At 40.1% G+C, this 21,473-nt stretch overlaps 1 protein-coding gene and 1 long non-coding RNA gene across 2 annotated transcripts in view; one reads left to right on the top strand and one right to left on the bottom strand.

Moving 5' to 3' along the window:
* The window catches only part of DGAT2L6 (diacylglycerol O-acyltransferase 2 like 6), a 33,711-nt gene that overhangs the window by 976 nt on the left and 11,262 nt on the right, over window positions 1–21,473 (bottom strand). Inside the window, exons 2-6 of the mRNA XM_036411567.2 lie at window positions 8,561–8,671; window positions 7,810–7,880; window positions 7,266–7,470; window positions 5,668–5,842; window positions 159–370 (exon numbers count right to left, since the gene is read on the bottom strand). Coding sequence (XP_036267460.1) covers window positions 159–370; window positions 5,668–5,842; window positions 7,266–7,470; window positions 7,810–7,880; window positions 8,561–8,671 — 774 coding nt within the window. The remainder of the gene's footprint in view (window positions 1–158; window positions 371–5,667; window positions 5,843–7,265; window positions 7,471–7,809; window positions 7,881–8,560; window positions 8,672–21,473) is intronic.
* On the top strand, window positions 114–16,412 carry LOC118704180. Its single transcript, XR_004983319.1, has 3 exons — window positions 114–229; window positions 347–436; window positions 16,060–16,412. It is a non-coding gene; the product is annotated as an uncharacterized LOC118704180 (long non-coding RNA).

The following is a 21,473-nucleotide window of genomic DNA, read 5'->3' as shown; positions in this document are numbered from 1 at the left end:
TGTCTTACTGTGAATGGCCATAACTCTTATCTGTTCAGTTGTTCTACCCACCCAGCTCTCAACCACACCCAATGGACTTTCCATTGTCCATCAAAGCTGTGTTCCAGGTTCCCTGGGAATCAAGGACCAGGGTAGTTGAGAGATAGTAGAAATCTTACCAACAGTGGTAATGGGCCGATTGAAAGGCAGGAAGCCCCAAGATTCTTGAGTGAAGCCTCGGCCATGGAAGGTACAGAAATTTAGTCCCAGGATTTTTTTGAATGTGTCCTGGAAGCCTTTTTGAAAGAACCTTAACCATGTGCCCTCAGGGAAGGTCTCTTGATTGTACACCTCATTCTCTCCAAAGGAATAAGAAGGGACAAGGTGTGCTCTGCAAAGAAAAGGACAAAAGTGTAAGTTCTCCCAGGAAACTTCCTCTAGTGAAATCCTAGCCAAGGTGGGAAACCTGTAAATCTCTCCATTATAGGACAAGAACCCAAATATCTTCAGCCTGTGTCTCATTCTTGCCATCCCCCATTCTCCCAACTGAACCTTTTGTGGGTAGCTGCTACACATTTCCCCATGATTGGAAGAAACTAATATCAGGCAACCTAATTGCCTTTATTGCACCTAGCACCCAGAGGGATCTTCCTAAACTACATAGCTGGACCCCTCACTTTAAAACTCTTCCAGAGCAACCAACTTTACCCCAATTGCTTAACATGGCCTCTTTTCTGTAGCCCTACCTACCTGGCTAGCTTCCCCTCTCCCCACCTCTTTTTTGCAATCTGCTAAGCCATACTACGTGTGCCAAGCTCTTTGTCTGTGCGTCTTTGTATTCTGCTCCCTCTGATGGAAATGTCTTCCATCTGTCTTCACTTGGTTAATTATATTTTGCCTTTCAATACTCAGTTCTGATTTCATCCCCTGAAGAAACTTTGACCACCTCCAATTCCTTTCCCCACAATGTGGATTAGGTACTCCTTGCCTAATGCTTACCTTTTTCCTGCACCAACAGTGTCTTAACTCTAATATAGTCATCTTCTTATCTGTCTGACTCCCCAGTTATCTGTCAAACTAATTAAAGTTGGGAACTGTATCCTTTACCTATGAATTCCTAGGGCCTGGCATAGTGCCTGATATTAAAAATTCCCAAGTTCTTTCTCTCTTTTGGTCTGACCAGCAAATCCTACTGATATTTCAATTCACAATTCAGATATCACCCATTAATGAAACTTTTACTTTGGGTGAAAATCTTTCCTTCAACCAGTACTTTCATGACACTTTGTACATATATCCATTATAACACATCATTCATTCAATACATATTTATTAAATTCTTTCTATGTGCCAGTACTGTTTTAAGCCCTGAAGATACATCATTGAACACAATGGATTAAAAAAAAAAATCTCTGTCATCATGGAGTTTATCTTTTATTTAGGGAAGATAGATAATAAACAATAATAACAAATAAATAAAAGCTGATATATAAATCAAAGTGGTACTATATAAGCAAATGATAAGTGCAATGGGGAAAAGAAAGCAGGATAGTAGGGATAGACTTTACTGAGAAGACAGCCAGCTATAGCACAGGCTCTAAGGCAGGAGCGTATAGCTTGTTAGAGGGACAGCAAGGAAGCCAGTATAGCTCTAATGGAGTGAACAAGGGGGAGATCAGTAGGTGATGAGATCAGAGAGGTGGCCAATGGTAAGATTATTTAAGGCACATGTGTCAAACACAAGGCCCGCGGGCCAAATCTGTCCCGCCAGGCCTTGCAATGTGGCCCGCACCTCGCTGTCATCACTGCACTCCGCTGCGTTTCCATCACAATGACAGTTTATGACTGTTCAGTAAACCATTCGGCCCGCGATTTAGGCTGGATTTTAGATTTTGGCCCCTTCTCTGATTGAGTTCGACACCCCTAATTTAAGGTCTTGCAGGATTTTGGAAAGACTTTGGCTTTTGCTTGTAGTGAAATGGGAGTTGTTGGGACATTTGGAATAGTGACATGATTTGGCTTATGTTAATAGGATCATCCTGATAGAGGGAGCATACTTCAACATAATGAAGACCATATATGATAAACCCACAGCCAGCATCATACTCGATGGGCAAAAACTAAAAGTGTTTCCCTTGAGATCAAGAACAAAACAGTGATGTCCACTTCACCAGTCTATTCAACATAGTACTGGAAGTCCTAGCCACAGTAATCAGACAAGAAGAAGAAACAAAAGGCAACTAAGCTGAAACCGGTTTGGCTCAGTGTAGAGCGTCGGTCTGCGGACTGAAAGGTCCCAGGTTCGATTCTGGTCAAGGGCATGTACCTTGGTTACAGGCACATCCCCGGAAGGGGGTGTGCAGGAGGCAGCTGGTCTATGTTTCTCTCTCATCAACATTTCTAGCTCTCTATTTCTCTCCCTTCCTCTCTGTAAAAAAATCAATAAAATATATATTTTTTTAAAAAGGCAACTAAATTGGAAAGGAATAAAACTGTCATTATTTTCAGATTACATGATATGTATATATAAAACCTTAAAGATTCCACCAAAAAAATACTAGATTTAATAAATGAATTTAGCAAAGTAGCAGGACACAAAATTAATATTCAGAAATTGTATATACCAATAGTGAACTATCAGAAAGAGAAATGAAGAAAACAATCCCATGTGCTATTGCAACACAAAAAGGTACCTAGGAATAAATTTAACCAAGGAGGTAAAAGATTCATACTTGGAAAATTATAAGATACCGAAGAAAGAAATTAAAGAAGATACAAATAAGTGGAAGCATATACCATGTTCATGGATAGAAAAATTAACATAATTAAAATGTCTATGTTATCCCAAACAATCTACAGATTCAACACAATTACTATTCAAATAGCAGTGCCATATCTCACAGATATAGAACAAATATTCCAAAAATTTCTATGAATTCACAAAAGACCCCAAATAGCATAGCAATCTTGAGAAAAAAAAACAAGGTTGGAGGGATCACACTACTCGGTATCAAACTATACTACAAATCCATAGTAATCAAAACAGCATGGCATTGGCATGATAACAGGCATATAAAGCAGTGTAACATAATAGAAAGCACAGAAATAAACTCAAGCCTTTATGGTCTATTAATATTTTACAGTCTCTTCAATAAATGGCACTAGGAAAATTAGAAACATGCAAAAAAGGGAAACTAGACTACCTTTTTACACCATACACAACAACAAACTTCAAATGGATTAAAGACTTACATGTACAGCATGAAACCATAAAAATCTTAGAAGAAAGCGTAGGCAGTAAAATTTCAGATATTTATTATAGTAATGTTTTTGCCAATATATCTCCTTAGACAAGGGAAACAAAGAAAAAGTAAACAAATAAAACTAAAAACTTTTTTTCACAGCAAAGGAAACCATCAACAGAATGAAAAAACAACTTACTGAATAGAAGAACATGTTCCCTAATGACACATCTAATAAGGAGTTTGTATAAAAAATTTATAAATAACATACAGCTCAACACCAAGAAACATAAACAATCCAATTAAAAAATAGGCAAAAGACCTTCCAAAGAGGACATGTGGATGGCCAGCAGAAAAGATGTTCAATGTCATTAATCATCAGAGAGATGCAAATTAAAACAGCAATGAGATCTCACCTCACACCTATCAGAATGGTGATCATAAATAAATTCACAAGGGTGTAGGGAGAAGGGAACCCTCGTGCATCATTGGTAGGAATGCATATTAGTATAACCACTGTAGAAAACAGTATTAAGTTTCCTCAAAAAATAAAAAAATGGAACTGCCTTTGACCTGTGATCCCATTTCTGGAAATATATCCCAAGAAACCCAAAACACTAATTCAAAAGAATATATGCACCCATGTGTTCATTGCAGCATTATTTACAACTAGAGGCCCGAAACATGAAATTCATGCAAGAGAAGGCCTTCCTTCTCCCCTTGCCCCAGCAGTGGCTTCCCTTGAAGTCCCGGCTTCATCCAGAAGGTCATCCAGAAGGACATCTGGTCTAATTAGCATATTATGCTTTTATTATTATAGATAGCCAAGATTTGGAAACAGTCCAACTGCCCATCAGCAAATGAGTGGATAAATAAGCTGTGGTACATCTACACAATGAAATACTGCCTGGCTATAAAAGAGAATGAACTCTTACCTTTTGTAACAGCATGGATGGACCTGGAGATTATTATGCTAAGTGAAATAAGCCAGTCAGAGAAAGGCAAGTGCCATATGATCTCAGTTATATGTGAAATCCAATGAACAAAATAAACTGATGAACAAAATAGAAACAGAGGCATGGAACAAACTGACAGCTGTGAGAGCAGAGGGGGTTGAGGGCTGGATGAAAGAAGATGAATATATATATATATATATATATATATATATATTTCACAAATATATATATATTTCACAAATATATATATATTTCACAAATATATATATATTTCACAAATATATATATATTTCACAAATATATATATATTTCACAAATATATATATATTTCAAAAATATATATATATTTCACAAATATATATATATTTCACAAATATATATATATTTCACAAATATATATATATTTCACATAGACACAGACAACAGACAACAATGTGGTGATAACCAGAGGGGGAAAGGGGGTAGGTAGAGGTAGGAAAAGGGGTATACATGGATATGAAAAGAGACTTTGCTTGAGGCTAAGGGTGCATGGTGCAATGTGCTGATGGCATTTTGCTGAGTGGTACAATTGAAACCTATATGGTTTTGTGAATCAATGTCACCCTAATAAATTCAATTAAAAATAGGACCATCCTAGCTACAGTTGGGAGTAGACTTTCGGATATGGGGGAGACAAAGATGGAAAGTGGTTGGCTTTTGGATGTATTTTGTAATTATATGTGCATACCAGTATGTCTGTCTTCCCTATTGGACTGAGTTCCTTAAAGGCAAGGACTATGTCTTTTTTATTTTTATATAGTCAATGCATTGCACTATGTCTAGCAGAGATCAGGTGTTCAATAACTACTGAATAAATTTATTCTATTTCTCAAACCAGATTATATGCTCTTTGGTGGTGAAGGCAGTAATCACATCTTTGTAAAATAAATGTTATTGAGGTAACATTGGTGAATAAAATTATATAGTTTTCAGGTATTCAATTCTTACAATATTATATATTATCGGTATATTGTATTGTGGGTTTACAACCCCTACTCAAGTCTCCTTTCATCAGCATTTATACCCTCTTTGTCCTCTTTTACCTCCTCCCATCCTGCCTTCCCTTAGTAAACATGTCTTATTCATTTTTGCAATCTCTACAACATTAAGCCTAGTGTCTTCCTTGCCCTGAGTAAGATCTCTCTGCCTCTCAGATAATAGGTTGATATAGAGTAAATCTGCATTTTCCACATCCCCAGCCAGAAGGCTAATGAATAGAAGATAAAAGTATCCTTCTATTGTTCTTTCTCCAACTTCAAGTAAAATAGTGCCCACTGAAACCTGTCTGGAGGCTAAAACACCTTTAAGATACAATGTGAAGAAGTAGAATAATTAATCAGAGTGAAGAGGGAGTCCCCTTTAATAGGTTTCCAAGGAAAAACACGTTCTGGAGATGTGCTACAGAGGATCTATGGCACCCAGACAATAGGACACAGAACTTAAGGACCCACCCTGTCTTCAGTGCCAATTTCACAAAACCTTTACGATGTTTAAGGAAGATGGTAGAAACTCCTGGCCGGCATAAAAGGGCTTCAGCAGCTCCGCCCACCACGATAACCACGGCATTGCCTGAGCCTTTCTGAGACAGCAAATACTTCACGGCCAATTCACTCACGGGGCACACACCTGTGAAACCAAAGAGTCAACAAACTTGATGTCTGAGGATGGGGTAAAGGGATTCCTCTCTGCTATTAATGATGGAGACAGTTCTGTTTCCTGACTACTGTTTCACTCTTCTGTTTTTAATCTCCACATCTTGGGTTACCTTTAGTCTGAGGTTGGTTCTTAGGGTCAGTTGCTTGTGTTGGGAGTCTATGCTACTACAGTTTAGGAGACATTGAGTTCCTCTGCCCACTTCCTCTTACTTCAATATAAATGTTATTGAAGTAAGTATTTATACTAGACTATCCCTTATCTCTCTACTCATGAACCACTCTCCCCAGAGTGACAACACTGGAGACTCACCAGAGTTCTTTCTACTAGGGTGATCAGGACTAGCCACCACCAACCTACTTCCTTCCTAGAGCACCTGCTGAAGGGGAGCCATTGAGTGGGGTTTCTTGAGAGTAGGCAGGCCCAGGAGCCTGCCCAAACCAAATTGAAATGTAAATGAACCATGGAATTAGGATGACACCCTATTGTTCATTCAACAACAGTCACAGAGTCTTTCTTCACTCCTGCTTCCCATCTTTGCCCTGAACTTACCTTCTATTCTCTCCTAGGATGGCAGAAATTACCTCCAGGCCTCAGTGATTGAGAGAAACTGCTGCTCCAGGTTCATGCCAACTTCAGAGGAGAGTAGAACCATCCTCTGGGAATCTAGTGTTCCCACTTGATCCCTCCAGATAAATGTATCTTACCTTTTAATATTTGGCTTTAGTTGTTTTCTGGTTTCCAGAGGATGGATATTTATCCAGAGAGAAGGACATTTGTCACAGTACCCTGGCTTGAAGCCTGGCATGGGGAGGTTGTCCTTGATTCTGATGGATGTTTATTCTTTATCGATTGATGTCTTATGCAAGTTTGAAGGGGTTCCCAGGAAATGAAGGTCATGTGCCAGGAAAATGCCAGCTAATATGAAAGACTTAAAAATGTCTTTAAGACTCCATGGGATGAGAGCTGCTTTATAAATGACTGCCATGAGAAGCTAATTGATGACCCAGAAAGAATCTGGCAAAATTCATCTGAGTTACCACTTTCATGACCAATTTTCCCAGACATTTGGGTGTGATATTTGGCATTTGCCTCCTGCTTTCCACTTGGGCTTTGTTCCTCAACTCCATCCTTCTCTTTCCTCCTCCTAATGTATTCATGATAAATCTTATGAATGCCAGTAATTTATCTTGTTGCCTAATCAAACCCTGCCTCCCAGATCTTGGACAGAATCTGATGCTTAGCCATATACTCCCCTTACTGGTCCAGTGGGTTCTGGACTCATTTTCTACTAAGTCCTCTTCCAGCAGGGAGTAAGAATTAGACTGACTCTCAGAGCTTAGTGGTGCTGGAGCCCTGAGATAGGTCAGAGAATGGAATGATTTCTTATACTCACCCAAAGACATCACATATTCTCTCACAATTGGGATCCAGAAGATCCATTCCAAGGTTGCTACAGAAGGAGTGATGTCTGGGAAAATCCGAGCAACGTCAGTGGCTTCAGTGGCAAAGTTGATGAAGACACCGTATGAGACAATACCATGGGGGTGGTTGACAATGATATAGTTGTGTTTAGGAGAAAGGTCATGAGTCTTCACCAGCTGTCAAAGGGAGATTAAGTCAGAACAGTGGATAGGAAGAAGGAAAAGAGGACATGCAGATTCACCCCATCAGGTAACCTGTGTTTCCCCTAAGGAGTCCAAATTCCTGTTCATTGGGATGTCACCAGGGGTTATGGTGCTCAGAGAGACTGACTTAGGTTTGTCACTGTTAGGAAAGGCTGCTATCCTGCCATTTCCTCACCTGCCCATCCATTTTGGGCCCAGCCTCTGAGCTTTGACCTTCAACTACTAGCCACCAAACCCTTTGAAAACATGAAGCTGAGTGGAAAGGGAGAATCTGAGCAACAGGGTCCAAATGCACCCAGAAGGGGTAGTCACCTTTATTGGGAAGTAATTTCGGAAATATTTCCAGAGGGTCCATTTTCGTACCCAAGCTGAACGCCTACCACCTGTGGGTACAGAAGAAAAGGGAAGAGCAGGTGAGATACTGCCAATTCTTCTACCTTTCCCAGAGGTGGATGATTCTTCCTATAGTCCTCAGGTCAAAAAAAAGGGGGCCTTCCATATTTCTAGGGCACAGAGCTGTAGTTACTGTTCCTGGATCCAACCATGGGAAGCCCCTGCATCTGTCCCAAAACCTCAACTTTTTTTGTTTGTTTTGTTAACCCTCACATTTTCCATTGATTTTTAAAGAGAGTGGAAAAAGAGAGACACACACAGAAAAAAAATCTATATGAGACACTTCAATTGGTTGCCTCCGCATGTGGTCCCTGACCTAGGATCAAACCTGCAACTGAGGTAGGTGCCCTTGACTGGAATCGAACCCAGGACCCTTAAATCCTTGTGCTGTATTGACTGAGCTAAATCTCAACCTTTTAATTCTTCCTGGGAAACCTGGCAGAGACCTCTGTTCTCTACCGACCTTGCTGCCCTCTCTCCCTCCCCTTCTGCTCTCTCTAACCCCCTGTTGCACCTCTCCCCTTTCCATCACCCTCTCCTTTCCTTTCCCTTTCTTTCCTCTCCCCAGTCTTTCTCCCTCTGCCTCTCCTATTCTTTCCCTCCACCTCCCTCCATGTAGTTAAACCCTTGTCATAGACAGACAAGGACCACCACTCTTCCGGTCTCTTACCTTGACTGTGGGTGTTCCAATCATAGGCGAGCCAGGCTAAGGTGAGCACGGGCAAGGTCCAGAAATTAGTGAACACCAGAAAGTAGGGTATAAAGACAATGGGAATAATTCCTGAGGGGACACAAAGGGTTCATGCTCTTCAGTTCTCTTCAATTTTAATATGCCTCTCAAAACTCTGATCTTTGCTCTATACTGAAGGAGCAGGTCAAGACTAGTGTGAGACCCATCTCTCCTCCCCCAATCTCCATCTAGTTCTTCTGTGGTCCGGGCTGGCTGCTGAGTCCCTGGATCTGGGTCCCCTTGATGGGTGAGATCTTAATTGAGGAAACAGCAGAACCAACTTAGCACATTCCAGTGGAGAGGGGCTGCCTGTGGTGCACAGGCTGTTTGTTGCTGAGAGAAAAACTTTTTAGAAACTGCTTTTTACTAAGTTCAATTTTGGATCATTAAAAATGTCTCAAAGGTTCATTGGGGGAGGGGGGACTGTGACCTCTATTAGCAAAGGGCCACAGAATGCTGTGAAATGCAAATGTGGTACATCTTATAGCAGTTGGAATTGAACTCCATTTTAAAATCTGCATTCATGAGAAAGGGGCTAAGTACACATCTACATACTAAAAGCATAATATGCAAACAGAGGAATGGCCTGTCACTATGATGCTCAATGCAGGAGCTACACCCTAGTGGTCAGTGCACTTCTCAGCCAGAAATTGGGCTCATGGCTGGCAAGTGCTGGGGCGGTAGCTGGTAGCAGGAGCCTCTCCTGCCTCTCCTGCAGGCAGACATCCCCTGATGGGTCCCGGACTGCCCATGAGAGGGCACAGGCGGGGCTGAGCCTCCCCCAGCGCCCCCCCCCCCACAGTGCACGAATCTCATGCACTGGGCCCCTCTGGTATTGTGAATAAAAAAAGAGCCAGCTAAGGGAATGACTTCTTTGACCAGGAAACTACATTGTGGTAGAAATATTTCAGAGAAGAAGAAAATCAAGAATTACTTACCCATAGGTTTGTCTCTTACCTTTTGAGATAAAAATAAAACAAAACAAAATGACATAATGGGCATTTCTTTAAAAAATCATGTTGCCAAAACAGGTTTGGCTCAGTGGAGAGCATTGATCTGCGGACTGAAGGGTCCCAGGTTCGATTCCAGTCAAGGGCATGTTCCTTGGTTGGGGGCACATCCCCAGAAGGGGGTGTGCAAGAGGCAGCTGGTTGGTGTTTCTCTCCCATTGATGTTTCTAGCTCTCTATCCCTCTCCCTCTCTGTGGAAAATCAATAAAATAGAGAACTTCTTCACTGATACTGCCCCTAGGGCAATGGAAGCTAAAGAGAAAATAAACAAATGGGACTTCATCAAAATAAAAAGCTTTTTTACAGCAAAAGAAATCATCAACAAAACAACAAGAAAACCCACTGTATGGGAGAACATATTTGCAAATGTTATCACTGATAAAGGTTTAATCTCCAACATCTACAGACAGCTTATACAACTAAATAAAAGAAAAATGAATGATCCAATTAAAAAATGGGCAATGGACCTAAATAGAATATTTTCAAAAGAAGACAGGAGGAAGGCCAAGAGGCACATGAAAACATGCTCAAAGTCACTAATTATCTGAGAGATGCAAATCAAAACAACAATGCCATACCATCTCACACCTGTCAGAATGGCCAACATCAACAAATCAACAAACGACAAGTGCTGGTGAGGTTGCGAGGTTGCGGAGAAAAAGGAACCCTTGTGCACTGCTGGTGGGAATGCAGACTGGTGCAACCACTGTGGAGAACAGTATGGAGTTTCCTCAAAAAACTGAAAATGGAACTCGCATTTGACCCAGTATTTCCACTCCTAAGATTATATCCCAAGAAACTTGAAACACCAATCAGAAAGGATATATGTACCCCTATGTTCATAGCAGCACAATCTACAATAGCTAGGATTTGGAAACAGCCCAGGTGCCCGTCAGCAGATGATTGGATCAAAAAACTATGGTATATCTATACAATGGAATACTATGCTGCCATAAAAAAGAAGGAATTCTCATCATTTGCAGCAACCTGGATGGAATTGGAGAACATCATGCTGAGTGAAATAAGCCAGTCAATGAAAGAGAAACATCACATGACTTCACTCATTTATGGATAATAAAGAACATTATAAAATGATGAACCAAAAGATAGATATAGAGACAGTAAAGCAACAAGCAGACTTTCAAATTACAGCGGGGAGGGGAGGGAGATCTGGGGGAGATAAGAGATCAACCGAAGGACTTGTATATATGCATGTAAGTACAACCAATGGACACAAAACTCTGGGGAGGGTGGGTATGTATGAAAGGGGGGGCAATGTTAAAATATGTACACAGATAATAATTTAATAAAAAAATAAAATTAAAAAAAGAGAGAGAGATACATCAACCAGCTGCCTCTTGCACACCCCCCACTGAGGATGTGCCTGCAACCAAGGTATGTGCCCTTTGACTGGAATTGAACCCGGGACCTTTCAGTCTGCAGGCCGACGCTCTATCCACTGAGCCAAACGGGTTTCGGCTGAACTGAATTAATTTTCTTTTTTTTTTTTTTTTTTTTTTTTTTTTTTTTTTTAAATATATTTTATTGATTTTTGTACAGAGAGGAAGGGAGAGAGATAGAGAGTTAGAAACATCAATGAGAGAGAGTCATTGATCAGCTGCCTCTTGCACACCCCCTACTGGGGATATGCCCACAACCAAGGTACATGCCCTTGACCGGAATCGAACCTGGGGCCCTTCAGTCCCCAAGCCGACGCTCTATCCATTGAGCCAAACCGGTCCCGGCTGAATTAATTTTCTTTACCATCTTCCATCTCTCTCCATGTATGAGTGATTTAAATTTTATAAAATAAAACCAGAGTGCAAATATTAAAAAAAGAAAATCAATAATATATATATTAAAAAGTAATGTTATGGAATAGAAGAAACCTTAGTGATGGGCTGAATTCCCTTTGTAAGAGCTGGCTGAGATGGTTGTTGTAAGCATGCTGATTAAATAGGAGATAGTGGTGGGAGGGATTTTATGAGAAACTTGTCATGGATGAGAGTCTTAACACCTCTGACCCTCCTGAAATATGAGAGTTAATTTGCTGGATAAGCTTCAGAAAAAAACTTGATAAAATTTAATAAGAATGATTATTAATTAAAGGTAGTCTAAGTGTATCCTTTCTTTGATATCTTTCTTCAAATAAATTTACTTTGTATCCCTAACATTTAAAATGAGCCTTACACACAGGTGTTTAACAAATATCTGTAGATGACTGAAGGATAAATGTTTTCTCTTTTCAAGAGTAGGTGAACTTAAATGATTAGTGTTTAGTAAGCATTTATGTTATTTAAGTGATCTGTTGTTTTTTAAAAGCATAGATGGATTAATTGTGTGTCTTATATCCAATCTCTTTCAACTACCCACAAGTCCCAAAGGTAATCTAAAAGAGCCATACCTGGAGAAATATCACCCCCCCTTGTGGAATCTATTTGAACTGCAGGTGTGGCATCTCAGGAGACCATAAGTGTCTATGAGGGCAAGCCTGCCAGACCCAGCCTGTGTGAATGTGTAACCATTGTCACTCAAGGTGACAGAAGTGGGATTTAAAGAAGTAGGAGGAACAGAAGCCAAACATGGAAGAGCTAAAGCTCATGGAATGAGAAGTTCCTTCACAAAAAGTGAGGGAATCTGAGGCAAGAATGATGAAGAACAACCATTTGTATGTATGTATGTATGTATGTGTGACCTTTCCTTAGATATTATGGCCTTGATACCAGGAGATGCTTCCAGAATCTTGTCCACGTTCAAGGGAGAACTCTTGGAGTGGATTATCAATGAGAAAGTTCACAAAGAATAAGCTCCTAATTTAGTTTTTACTAAATATAGTTAAGCAGTTCTACTAGATATGTACTGTGGTATCTCATCATAATTGTAGCTTGTCTTTTCCTAATATAGTTAAACTCTATTCTAGAGGATTCATTCCAAAAGGTTGTTCAAAAACGATTTGTTTGAAAACTAAATTACCTTTCCCATTGGAAATAATGTAATTTGAATTAATCCATTCCAGACCCCCCAAATGATTCCCTGTTTTAACCATTATTATATAGAGTACATGTCTAATGTACTGTTTAATCTATAAACACTTCTTTCCTTAAATTTATCAAACTACCACTACTAGCCTTAAATGAATTTTTCTATTTAAAAAAATAAATCTTTATTGTTCAGATTATTACAGTTGTTCCTCCCACACCTCATAATTCCCCTCCACCCAGTTCCCATCCCACCCTTTGCCCTTACCCCCCTCCACTCTCTTCATCCTTAGGTGTACAATTTTTGTCCAATCTCTTCCTGAACCCTCCACACCCCTTTCCCCCTGAGAATTATCAGTCCACTCTCTTTCAATGCCTATGATTCTATTATATTCACCAGTTTTTTCAGTTCATCAGATTTTTTATTCACTTGATTTTTAGATTCACTTGATAGATATGTATTTGTTGTTCATTATTTTTATTTTAACCTTTTTCTTCTTCCTCTTCTTAAAGAATACCTTTCAGCATTTCATATTATACTGGTTTGGCAATGCTGAACTCTTTTAGCTTTTTCTTATCTGTGAAGCTCTTTATCTGACCTTCAATTCTGAATTATAGCTTTGCTGGGTCAAATAATCTTGGTTGTAGGTTCTTGCTATTCATCACTTTGAATATTTCTTGCCACTCCCTTCTGGCCTGCATAGTTTCTGTTGAGAAATCAGCTGACAGTCATATGGGTACTCCCTTGTAGGTAATTAACTGTTTTTCTCTTGCTGCTTTCTCTTTGTCTTTTGCTCTTGGCATTTTAATTTTAATATTTTCTCTTTGTCTTTTGCTCTTGGCATTTTAATTATGATGTGTCTTGGTGTAGTCCTCTTTGGATTCATTTTGTTTGGGGTTCTGTGCACTTCCTGGACTTGTAAGTCTATTTCTTTCACCAGGTAGGGGAAGTTTTATGTCATTATTTCTTCAAATAGGTTTTCAATATTTTGCTCTCTTTATTCTTCTGGCATCCCCATAATTCGGATGTTGGTATGCTTGAAGTTGTCCTAGAGGCTCCTTACACTATCTTCATATTTTTGGATTCTTTTTTCTTTTTTCTTTTCTGGTTGGGTATTTTTTTGCTTCTTCGTATTTCAAATCTTTGACTTGATTCTTGTGATCCTCTCATATGCTGTTGGATCTCTGTATATTATTCTTTATTTCAGCCAGTGTATTCTTAATTTCTAGTTGGTCCCTTTTCATATCCTTGAGGGTCTCACTAAATTTATTGGCCATTTATAGAAAATTCTTGAAAAATCTTTAACCGTGGTTTTGAACTCTATATCCAGAAGTTTGCTTTTCTCTATTTCTTTCTTTTGTGACCTGTTTCTTTGTCTTCACATTTTGGCTGCTTCCCTGAGTTGATAGAGTGGCTTTGTGTGCTAGGGTGTTCTATGGGGCCCAGTGGTTCAGCCTCCCTAGTTACCTGAGGTGGACACTTTTGGTGCACCCCTTTGTGGGTTGTGTGCACAGTCTTGTTGTAGTTAAGCCTTGATTGTTGGTATCACTGGGAGGAATTGGCTGTGAGAATCAGCTGTGTCTATTATGGGAGAACTTCTGTGCTGGAGACACCATTATGGGGCAAGACCTGGTTCAGTGGGCTTGGTGCTCACTGAGTCTGCCCCCTGAGGGTGTCCCTTATGGATCTGAGGAATTGTAATCTGGATAGTTCCACTCTGACCACTGGGTACACTGGCTCTTGGGTCTTTAAGGAGGTGCTAATTTAGCCTCTGCCTGAGGCCACCCAGCAGGAGCTGCAGAGAGATCTGCAGATTCCTCTTTTTTGTTTGGGGTTTGGAGATGCCCAGATGAGGCCCAGCTGTGAAGCAATGCAAGCTTCTGTGAGGCCTTGGCCCTTTTTTTGAATATTCTGGGTGCCTTAAATGAATTTTTTCATATATTAATGCCTCCAAAATGCTATCACCAGTTAACTGCTTTTCATTTATCCAATCAACAACAGTTTTTCTACCTATTCAATTGCCTGTGGTTGTTGTTTTGTGAGCACTTTCACACCCTTAGAAATATTGTCATTCTTGATGGTCTCTTTGTTTTAAAATTGTGCTAATCTTTGACTTCTTCAGCAACAAAAGCATTCTCTCATTTGTTGCCTCAGAGACTCTTTTTGTCTTGCTGAGGTATCAGCATGAAAGGGTTATCAGGTCAAAAACTGAAGTTTTGGTCCACAACCGAAACATTTTTTCCCCCCGTGAACAACTTGATGGAGAATTGAATTGTTCAAGGTGGGAGACACTGGAGAACTGAAGTTTGAGTGTATTTAATGATGCTTAACACATTTTCATGTGCTTATCTGCCTTCTGTATACCCTCTTTGGTAAAGTGTTTGTTCAAATATTTGGCCAATTTTTCAATCAGCTTGTTTGTTTTCTCACTGTGAGGTTTTGAAAGTTCTTTATATATTCTGGATACAAGTTCTTTGTTGGATATGTGCTTTGCAAACATTTTATCCCAGCCTGTGCTTTTCTTTTCATTCTTCTAACAATGTCGTTCTTAAAGCAACACCTTTAAAATTTGATGAAGTCCAATTTATCATTTTTTGATTTGTTTTTGTTTTTACATATTGTGCGTTTGATGTTAAATCCAAGAACTCTTTAAAAAATATATATATATATTGTTATTGTTATTTTATTTCAGAGAGGGAGAGAGATAGAAACATCAATGATGAGAGAGAATCGTTGATTGCTGCCTCCTGCACTTCCCCAACTGGGGACTGAGTCTGCAACCCGGGCATGTGCCCTTGATCAGAATCAAACCTGGGACCCTTCAGTCCACAGACCAACGCTCTATCCACTGAGCCAAGCCAGCTAGGGCAATCTAAGAACTCTTTACCTAGTCACGGGTCATAAAAGGTTTCTCCTATGTTTTTTACTAAAAGTTTTACAGTTTTGTGTTTTACATTTAGATCTGTAATCTAATTAGTTAGTTTTGAGTTAATTTCTTAATTAAATATGAGGTTTTCGTCAATGTTTTTTTTATTATATATGAATATTCAATTGTTTCAACATCATTTGTTAAAAAGACAATCCCTCCTCCATTGAATTGATTTGCATCTTTGTCAAAAATGATATGGCCAGGACTTCCAGTCAAGCTGCTGGCATAGGTAAAATGCAATACTTGCATCCTTCCATAACCATATCAAAATTAAACTAAACTACAGAACAACTGTCATTCAAACTAAGGTAGACAAACAGACATAAGCAGAGCAAGGATGATGGGTCAGACAGAGAAGTTCACCAGGTGGAAAGCCCCGGGTGCCTAGCAAAATTCAATTGTAGGATGGGACCTTGCCCCTAGGGTGACTTTTCCTCCCCTAGCATATTGTTGGTCATGGGGTTTGGACCTCCTGACCTTTCCTCTCTAGAGATAATATCTAAGCCTCAGTTTTATTTCAGCTCCAGGACCAGATAAGCAACAAAAGCAGCCACAGCTGACCTCAGGACCAGCTCCATTGGATAATGACCCCACCTCCCGCCTCTGGTGCCAGCCAATCAATCAGTGGAGACCACTACCCTGAAAGGACACACCTGGAAAACTGCTGAACAGTCTGAGACCTCCCCTAGAATCTCCACTCTTAAAACTCTTAGGACAGAGTACCCAGTGCTCTCTCCTTTTTGGGAACATGCCTGCCCCTTTCCCTATCCTGCTCCCCAACCACAGGCACATTACCATTACCTTCCTCATCCCCAAGCTCCAATTTATAAATTTTTTCCTAAGCCTACCTATTCTACAAATTACTTGTTCCAGTTCTGTGATTTTTATAAATAAATTTTCATTTATAGTTTGAGTCTTGGCTCTGAATTCTTTCCCAGCCAGAATGCAAGCTCTGAGGTTGCTGAACCCAGGTCTGTTCTAAATACACAAGCCTATTGCTATTCCTGCTGCCTACAACAAAACTGTCTGAAATATAGTTGCATAGAAGTCCTACAACTAGGAATATAAAGAAGCCACATTGAGACTGGTAGGAGGAGCGGAGATATGGCCTCACACCCGCATGTGGTGGGTAAAAATCAGGAGTGATATCTCAACTGCAGAGGTTCCCCCTGAGAAGTGATGAATCCCAGTCCCACATCAGGCCCCCAAGCCTAGGGTTCCAGTGCTGGGAAGAGAAGTCCCCATAACTTCTGGCTTTAAAAACCAGTGGGAATTGAGGCTGAGTGAGATGAAGGGCTGCTGAAATACCAGGCAATTTCTCTTAAAGGACCCATCACAGACTTAGACTCACTCAATCTGAGCTCCAGCACTGGGGCAGCAGTTCAAAAGGCACCAGGGACATATGGGAGAAACTGAACTGTCTGGCATCAGGGTGAGAGCTCAGGGGACAGCTTTCTTCCAGACAGAAGTGCAGGCAGAGGTCATTGTTCCTTTGATGAGATGACCCCTCTCCCCCACAGAGCCAGCAGGTGGGCACTATATCTAGACTCAATCAACGTATCACTGTTTGCCCAGCCCTGGTGATTCTCTGAGACCACAGCCCACCCAACTTGTGAGCCCACCAAAGCACTATCCAATGCCTTTACCATGTGAATTACCTGTCTTGGTTCACACTTCAGACTTTCCTAAAAGCTCTCAAACAAGCAGCATCTGGCCTCAGCTTACCCTGTACCTTTGGCTAACTGCCCCCATACCTGGCACAAGCAGCAGCTTGCTGTGTTTTGTAACTTGGCATCTTCATCTTCAAGCCCAGCACAAGTGGCAGGCAGTTGCAGGCTGCTTTGTAGCTCAAGCCCGGTGGCCATGGCAGAACATAAACAGCACTGACATTGTCCTACACTTCCTGGAAGGCTCCAGAGTCAGCACACTTGGTGGGCAGCTTCAGACAATGTCCACGCACCACCCAACCATCTTCACAAGTGACATATTCAAGGGGTGGACTCAGCGGGAACCAGGCCCTGCTGAAGTAAGTCTCACTCCATAGGGTGGGACCCTGCATAGCTGGTTTTCCATGGTGATACAGTCAGTCCTTGCAGTGGATCAGCCTGTGGATAATAACTGCAACTAATATGCCAACAGAAATCAATGCTCACTGCAATAGGAGGGTGTACACAGCCCACATGGGGTGAGGGGAGAAACAAGAGTGCCCAGCTTGGGTGATCAGAGAGGCTGTGCCACTGGAACCTACAGTACACCTACTGCACAAGACTACTCTACCAATCTTGGAAGACGTAGCAGTTCTACCCAATATACAGAAACAAACACAGAAGCTGCCAAAATGAGGATGCAAAGAAACACAACCTTAAGAAAAAAACAAACAAACAAAATGGAGACAACCAATATACTAGATACAGAGTTTAAAACACTGGTTATAAAGATGCTCAATGAATTTAGCGGAAGAATAGATGAATGCGTGAGGACTTCAACAAAGAGATAGGAAACATAAAAATGAAAATAGGAAACATAAAAAGAGCAAGTCAGAAATAAAGGATACACTACATGAAATGATGAATGGTTTGCAGGGAATCAACAGTAGAGTAGATTAAGCTAAGAATCAAATCAGTGATTTGGAATATAAGGAAGCAAAAAACACCCAATCAGAACATAAAAATTTTCAAAAAATGAAGATGATATAAGGAGCCTTTGGAACATCTTCAAGTGTACCAACATTTGCATCATGGAGTGCTGGAATAAGAAGAGAGAGAACAAGAAATTGAAAGCCTATTTGAAAAAATAACAGAAATTTTCCCTAAACTGGTGAAGGAAATAAACATGGAAGTGCATAATGTCCCAATTAAGATGAACTCAAAGAGGCTCACACCAAGACACATTAGGATTAGAATGCCAAATTTTAATGACTAAGAGAGAAACTTAAAAGCGGTAAGAGAAAAAGCAGTTAGTTACCTGCAAGGAAGCTCCCATAAGACTGTCAGCTGATTTCTCAGCAGAAACTTTTCAGGCCAAAAGGGATTTTCAAGAAATAAAGTGATGAAAAGCAAGGAACTATAAACAAGGTTATGCTACCCAGCAAAGCTGTCATTTAGAATTGAAGATTAGATAAAGAACTTTCCAGACAAGAAAAAGCTAAAGGAATTTATCACCACCAAACCAGTATTACATGCAAAGTTAAAAAGTCTTCTTTAAGAAAAAAAAAAAAAAAAAGGAAAAGAAGATAAAAAATATGAACAATAAAATGGCAATAAATGCATATCTATCAACACTTTAATTTTAAAAACAAAATGAATGAAAAGGCAGAACAGAAACAGATTTATAAATACAGAGAACATTTTTTAAAAAAATCCTCGCCAGAGGATATTTTTTCCCATTGTTTTTTTTTTTTAATTTTTTATTTTTTTTAGAGAAAAGGGAAGGAAAGGAGAGAAGGGGGAGAGAAAGAAAGAGAAACATTAACATGAGAGACACATATTGATTGGTTGCCTCCCACTCATGCCACAAAAAGGGCTGGGGATGAACCTGCAACCTAGGTATGTGCCCTTGGCCTGGAATTGAACCCATGACCTTTTGGTCCACAGGCTGACACTCTAACCACTGAGAAAACTGGCCAGGGCACAAAGAACATTAAAAAAAGATTTTTATTGACTTTTAGAATGAGAAGGGGAGAGGGGGGGAGGGTCAGAGAGTAACATCAATCGGCTGCCTCCTGCATGCCCTCTGTTAGGGATTGAGCCTAAAACCTGGGCATGTGACCTGACTGGGAATTAAACCTTAACTGTTCCGTGCATGGGACAATTTTTATCCAGCTAAGCTACACAGACCAGGGCTATACAGAGAACGTTTTGACAGTTGTCAGATGGGAGAGTATTGGGGGATGAGTGAAAAGGGTGAAGGGATTAAGTACAAATTGGTAGTTACAGAATAGTCATGGGATATAAAGTATAGCATAGGAAATATAGTCAGCAATCCTATATAATAAAAGCCTAATATGCTAAATGTCTGGTCAACCAGTCAGCCATTCAACCAATCAAAGCGTAATATGATAATGATATGTTAAGGCCACTCAACTGCTGGCTAGGACATGCACTGACCACCAAGGGGCAGACACTCTGACCTGTAGGTTACCTTGCTGCTGGGGTCCAGCTGATAGGGACTAGGTGAGACAGGCCAGACATGCCCTGGAGCCCTCCTGCAGTCCCTCCCCAGCTGGCCAACCTCCGCATCTTTCCCCTGCCTCGATTGTGTACTGGTGGGGTCTCTTGGCCTGGCTTGCACCCTATCACAATCTGGGACCCCTCAGGGGATGTTTGAGAGCCAGTTTGGGAGGATCAGGCATCAGCTAGCAAGCAGACATCTCCTGAGGGGTTCCAGACTGTGAGAGGGCACAGGCTGGGCTGAGGGGAACCTGCCCTCCCAGTGCACAAATTTCGTGCACTGGGCCTCTAGTATTCTAATAACTCTGTATGGTGTCAGATGGGTACTATATTTTTGGGGATGATCACTTTGTAAGTTGTATAAATATCTAATCATTGGGGTGTACACCAGAAACTAATATAATATTGTATGTCAACTATAATTGAAAAAATGTTTAATTATTTAAAATTTTAAAAATACAGTAAAATAAAATAATAAAGCCAGGTTGGCATAGCTCAGAGGTTGAGTGTTGACCTATGAACCAAGATGTCACAGTTTAATTCCCAGTCAGGGCACATGCCTGGGTTGTGGACTCAATCCCCATTAAGGAGTATACAGGAGGTAGCTGACCAATGATTCTCTCTCTCATCAATGATGTTTCTATCTCTCCCTTCCTCTCTCTTAAATCAATAAAAATATATTAAAAAATAAAATTAAGAGGTATGCTTGACACAATAAAACAAATAATCTTGAGCTTAAAATAATCAATTGGCTCTGTTCATGTGGATCTATTTCTGCACTCTACATTCTGTCTATCCCTTCACCAACAATAACTATCTTGATTACTGTAGTGTTATACTGTCTTAAGATCAGATAGTATGATTTTTCAATTTATTATTTTTCAAAAATTTTAGTTGTAGTTCTTTTCTTTTTTCTACATCAATTTTGTCTATGTCTACAAAAACTCCTGATGGGAATTTTTAAATTAAACGTTTTTGTTTTTTTTAAACTTTAGATCAACAGAAAATTTTCAAGAATCTATATATATATATATAAGGCTAATATGCTAAGTGTCCACCAGGGTAATGATGTCACATAGCAACACCCTGCTTCCTCTCTCTAGTGACTAGCCTCCTTGGAGTTTCTTCAGCCCTGGAACATGACTTGCTTTATAGCCAGGTGGAAACATTTTACACTGGAACCAAATGTCTATGAAATGTTTTCCTGTGTCTCATGTCATTTGATCCTCACAGAAGTCCTGGAATAAGTAGATAGGAGACTCGGTGGAATCCTATTTTCTTTTCATTAGCTGGAAAACGAAGATTTAGAAAGCTTAGAAACTTGACCCAACTGAAAAGAGGTAAGAAGTGGTGGACCTTAAAAATGACTTCAGGTTTTCTCACTGTGAAAAAAAATATAGTCAAAGACTGCTGCAGTTAAATATTTTACCCTTTATTCTCCCTGCATGATCTACAATAATAATCTGCTTTGTGTTGATATTTACTTCTGTGTTGCTGACAATTACCTGAAAGAGAAGTTGGGGTGCTTCGCTGGGCTGGAAAAAGTTCAGCTACATCAGAGAGCAGGTCTAATTAAGCAAGTTTTTTCTATATATATATATAAAAGGCTAAGTTGAATCACACATGCACGATACATATAAAGCTCTCACTGACGACAATCACATACATGTGTTTCTATCTGTCATTGTTGATCGTGAATTTAGTTGACACTTCTGCTATAGAGAAAGGGCAAATAGTGATATTAAAATATTTCTTCTAATTAATTT

This window comes from Pipistrellus kuhlii, unplaced genomic scaffold (assembly GCF_014108245.1).
Source record: "Pipistrellus kuhlii isolate mPipKuh1 unplaced genomic scaffold, mPipKuh1.p scaffold_m20_p_40, whole genome shotgun sequence".
Lineage (NCBI taxonomy): Eukaryota > Metazoa > Chordata > Mammalia > Chiroptera > Vespertilionidae > Pipistrellus > Pipistrellus kuhlii.
This window is presented reverse-complemented; position numbering and strand designations above follow the sequence as displayed.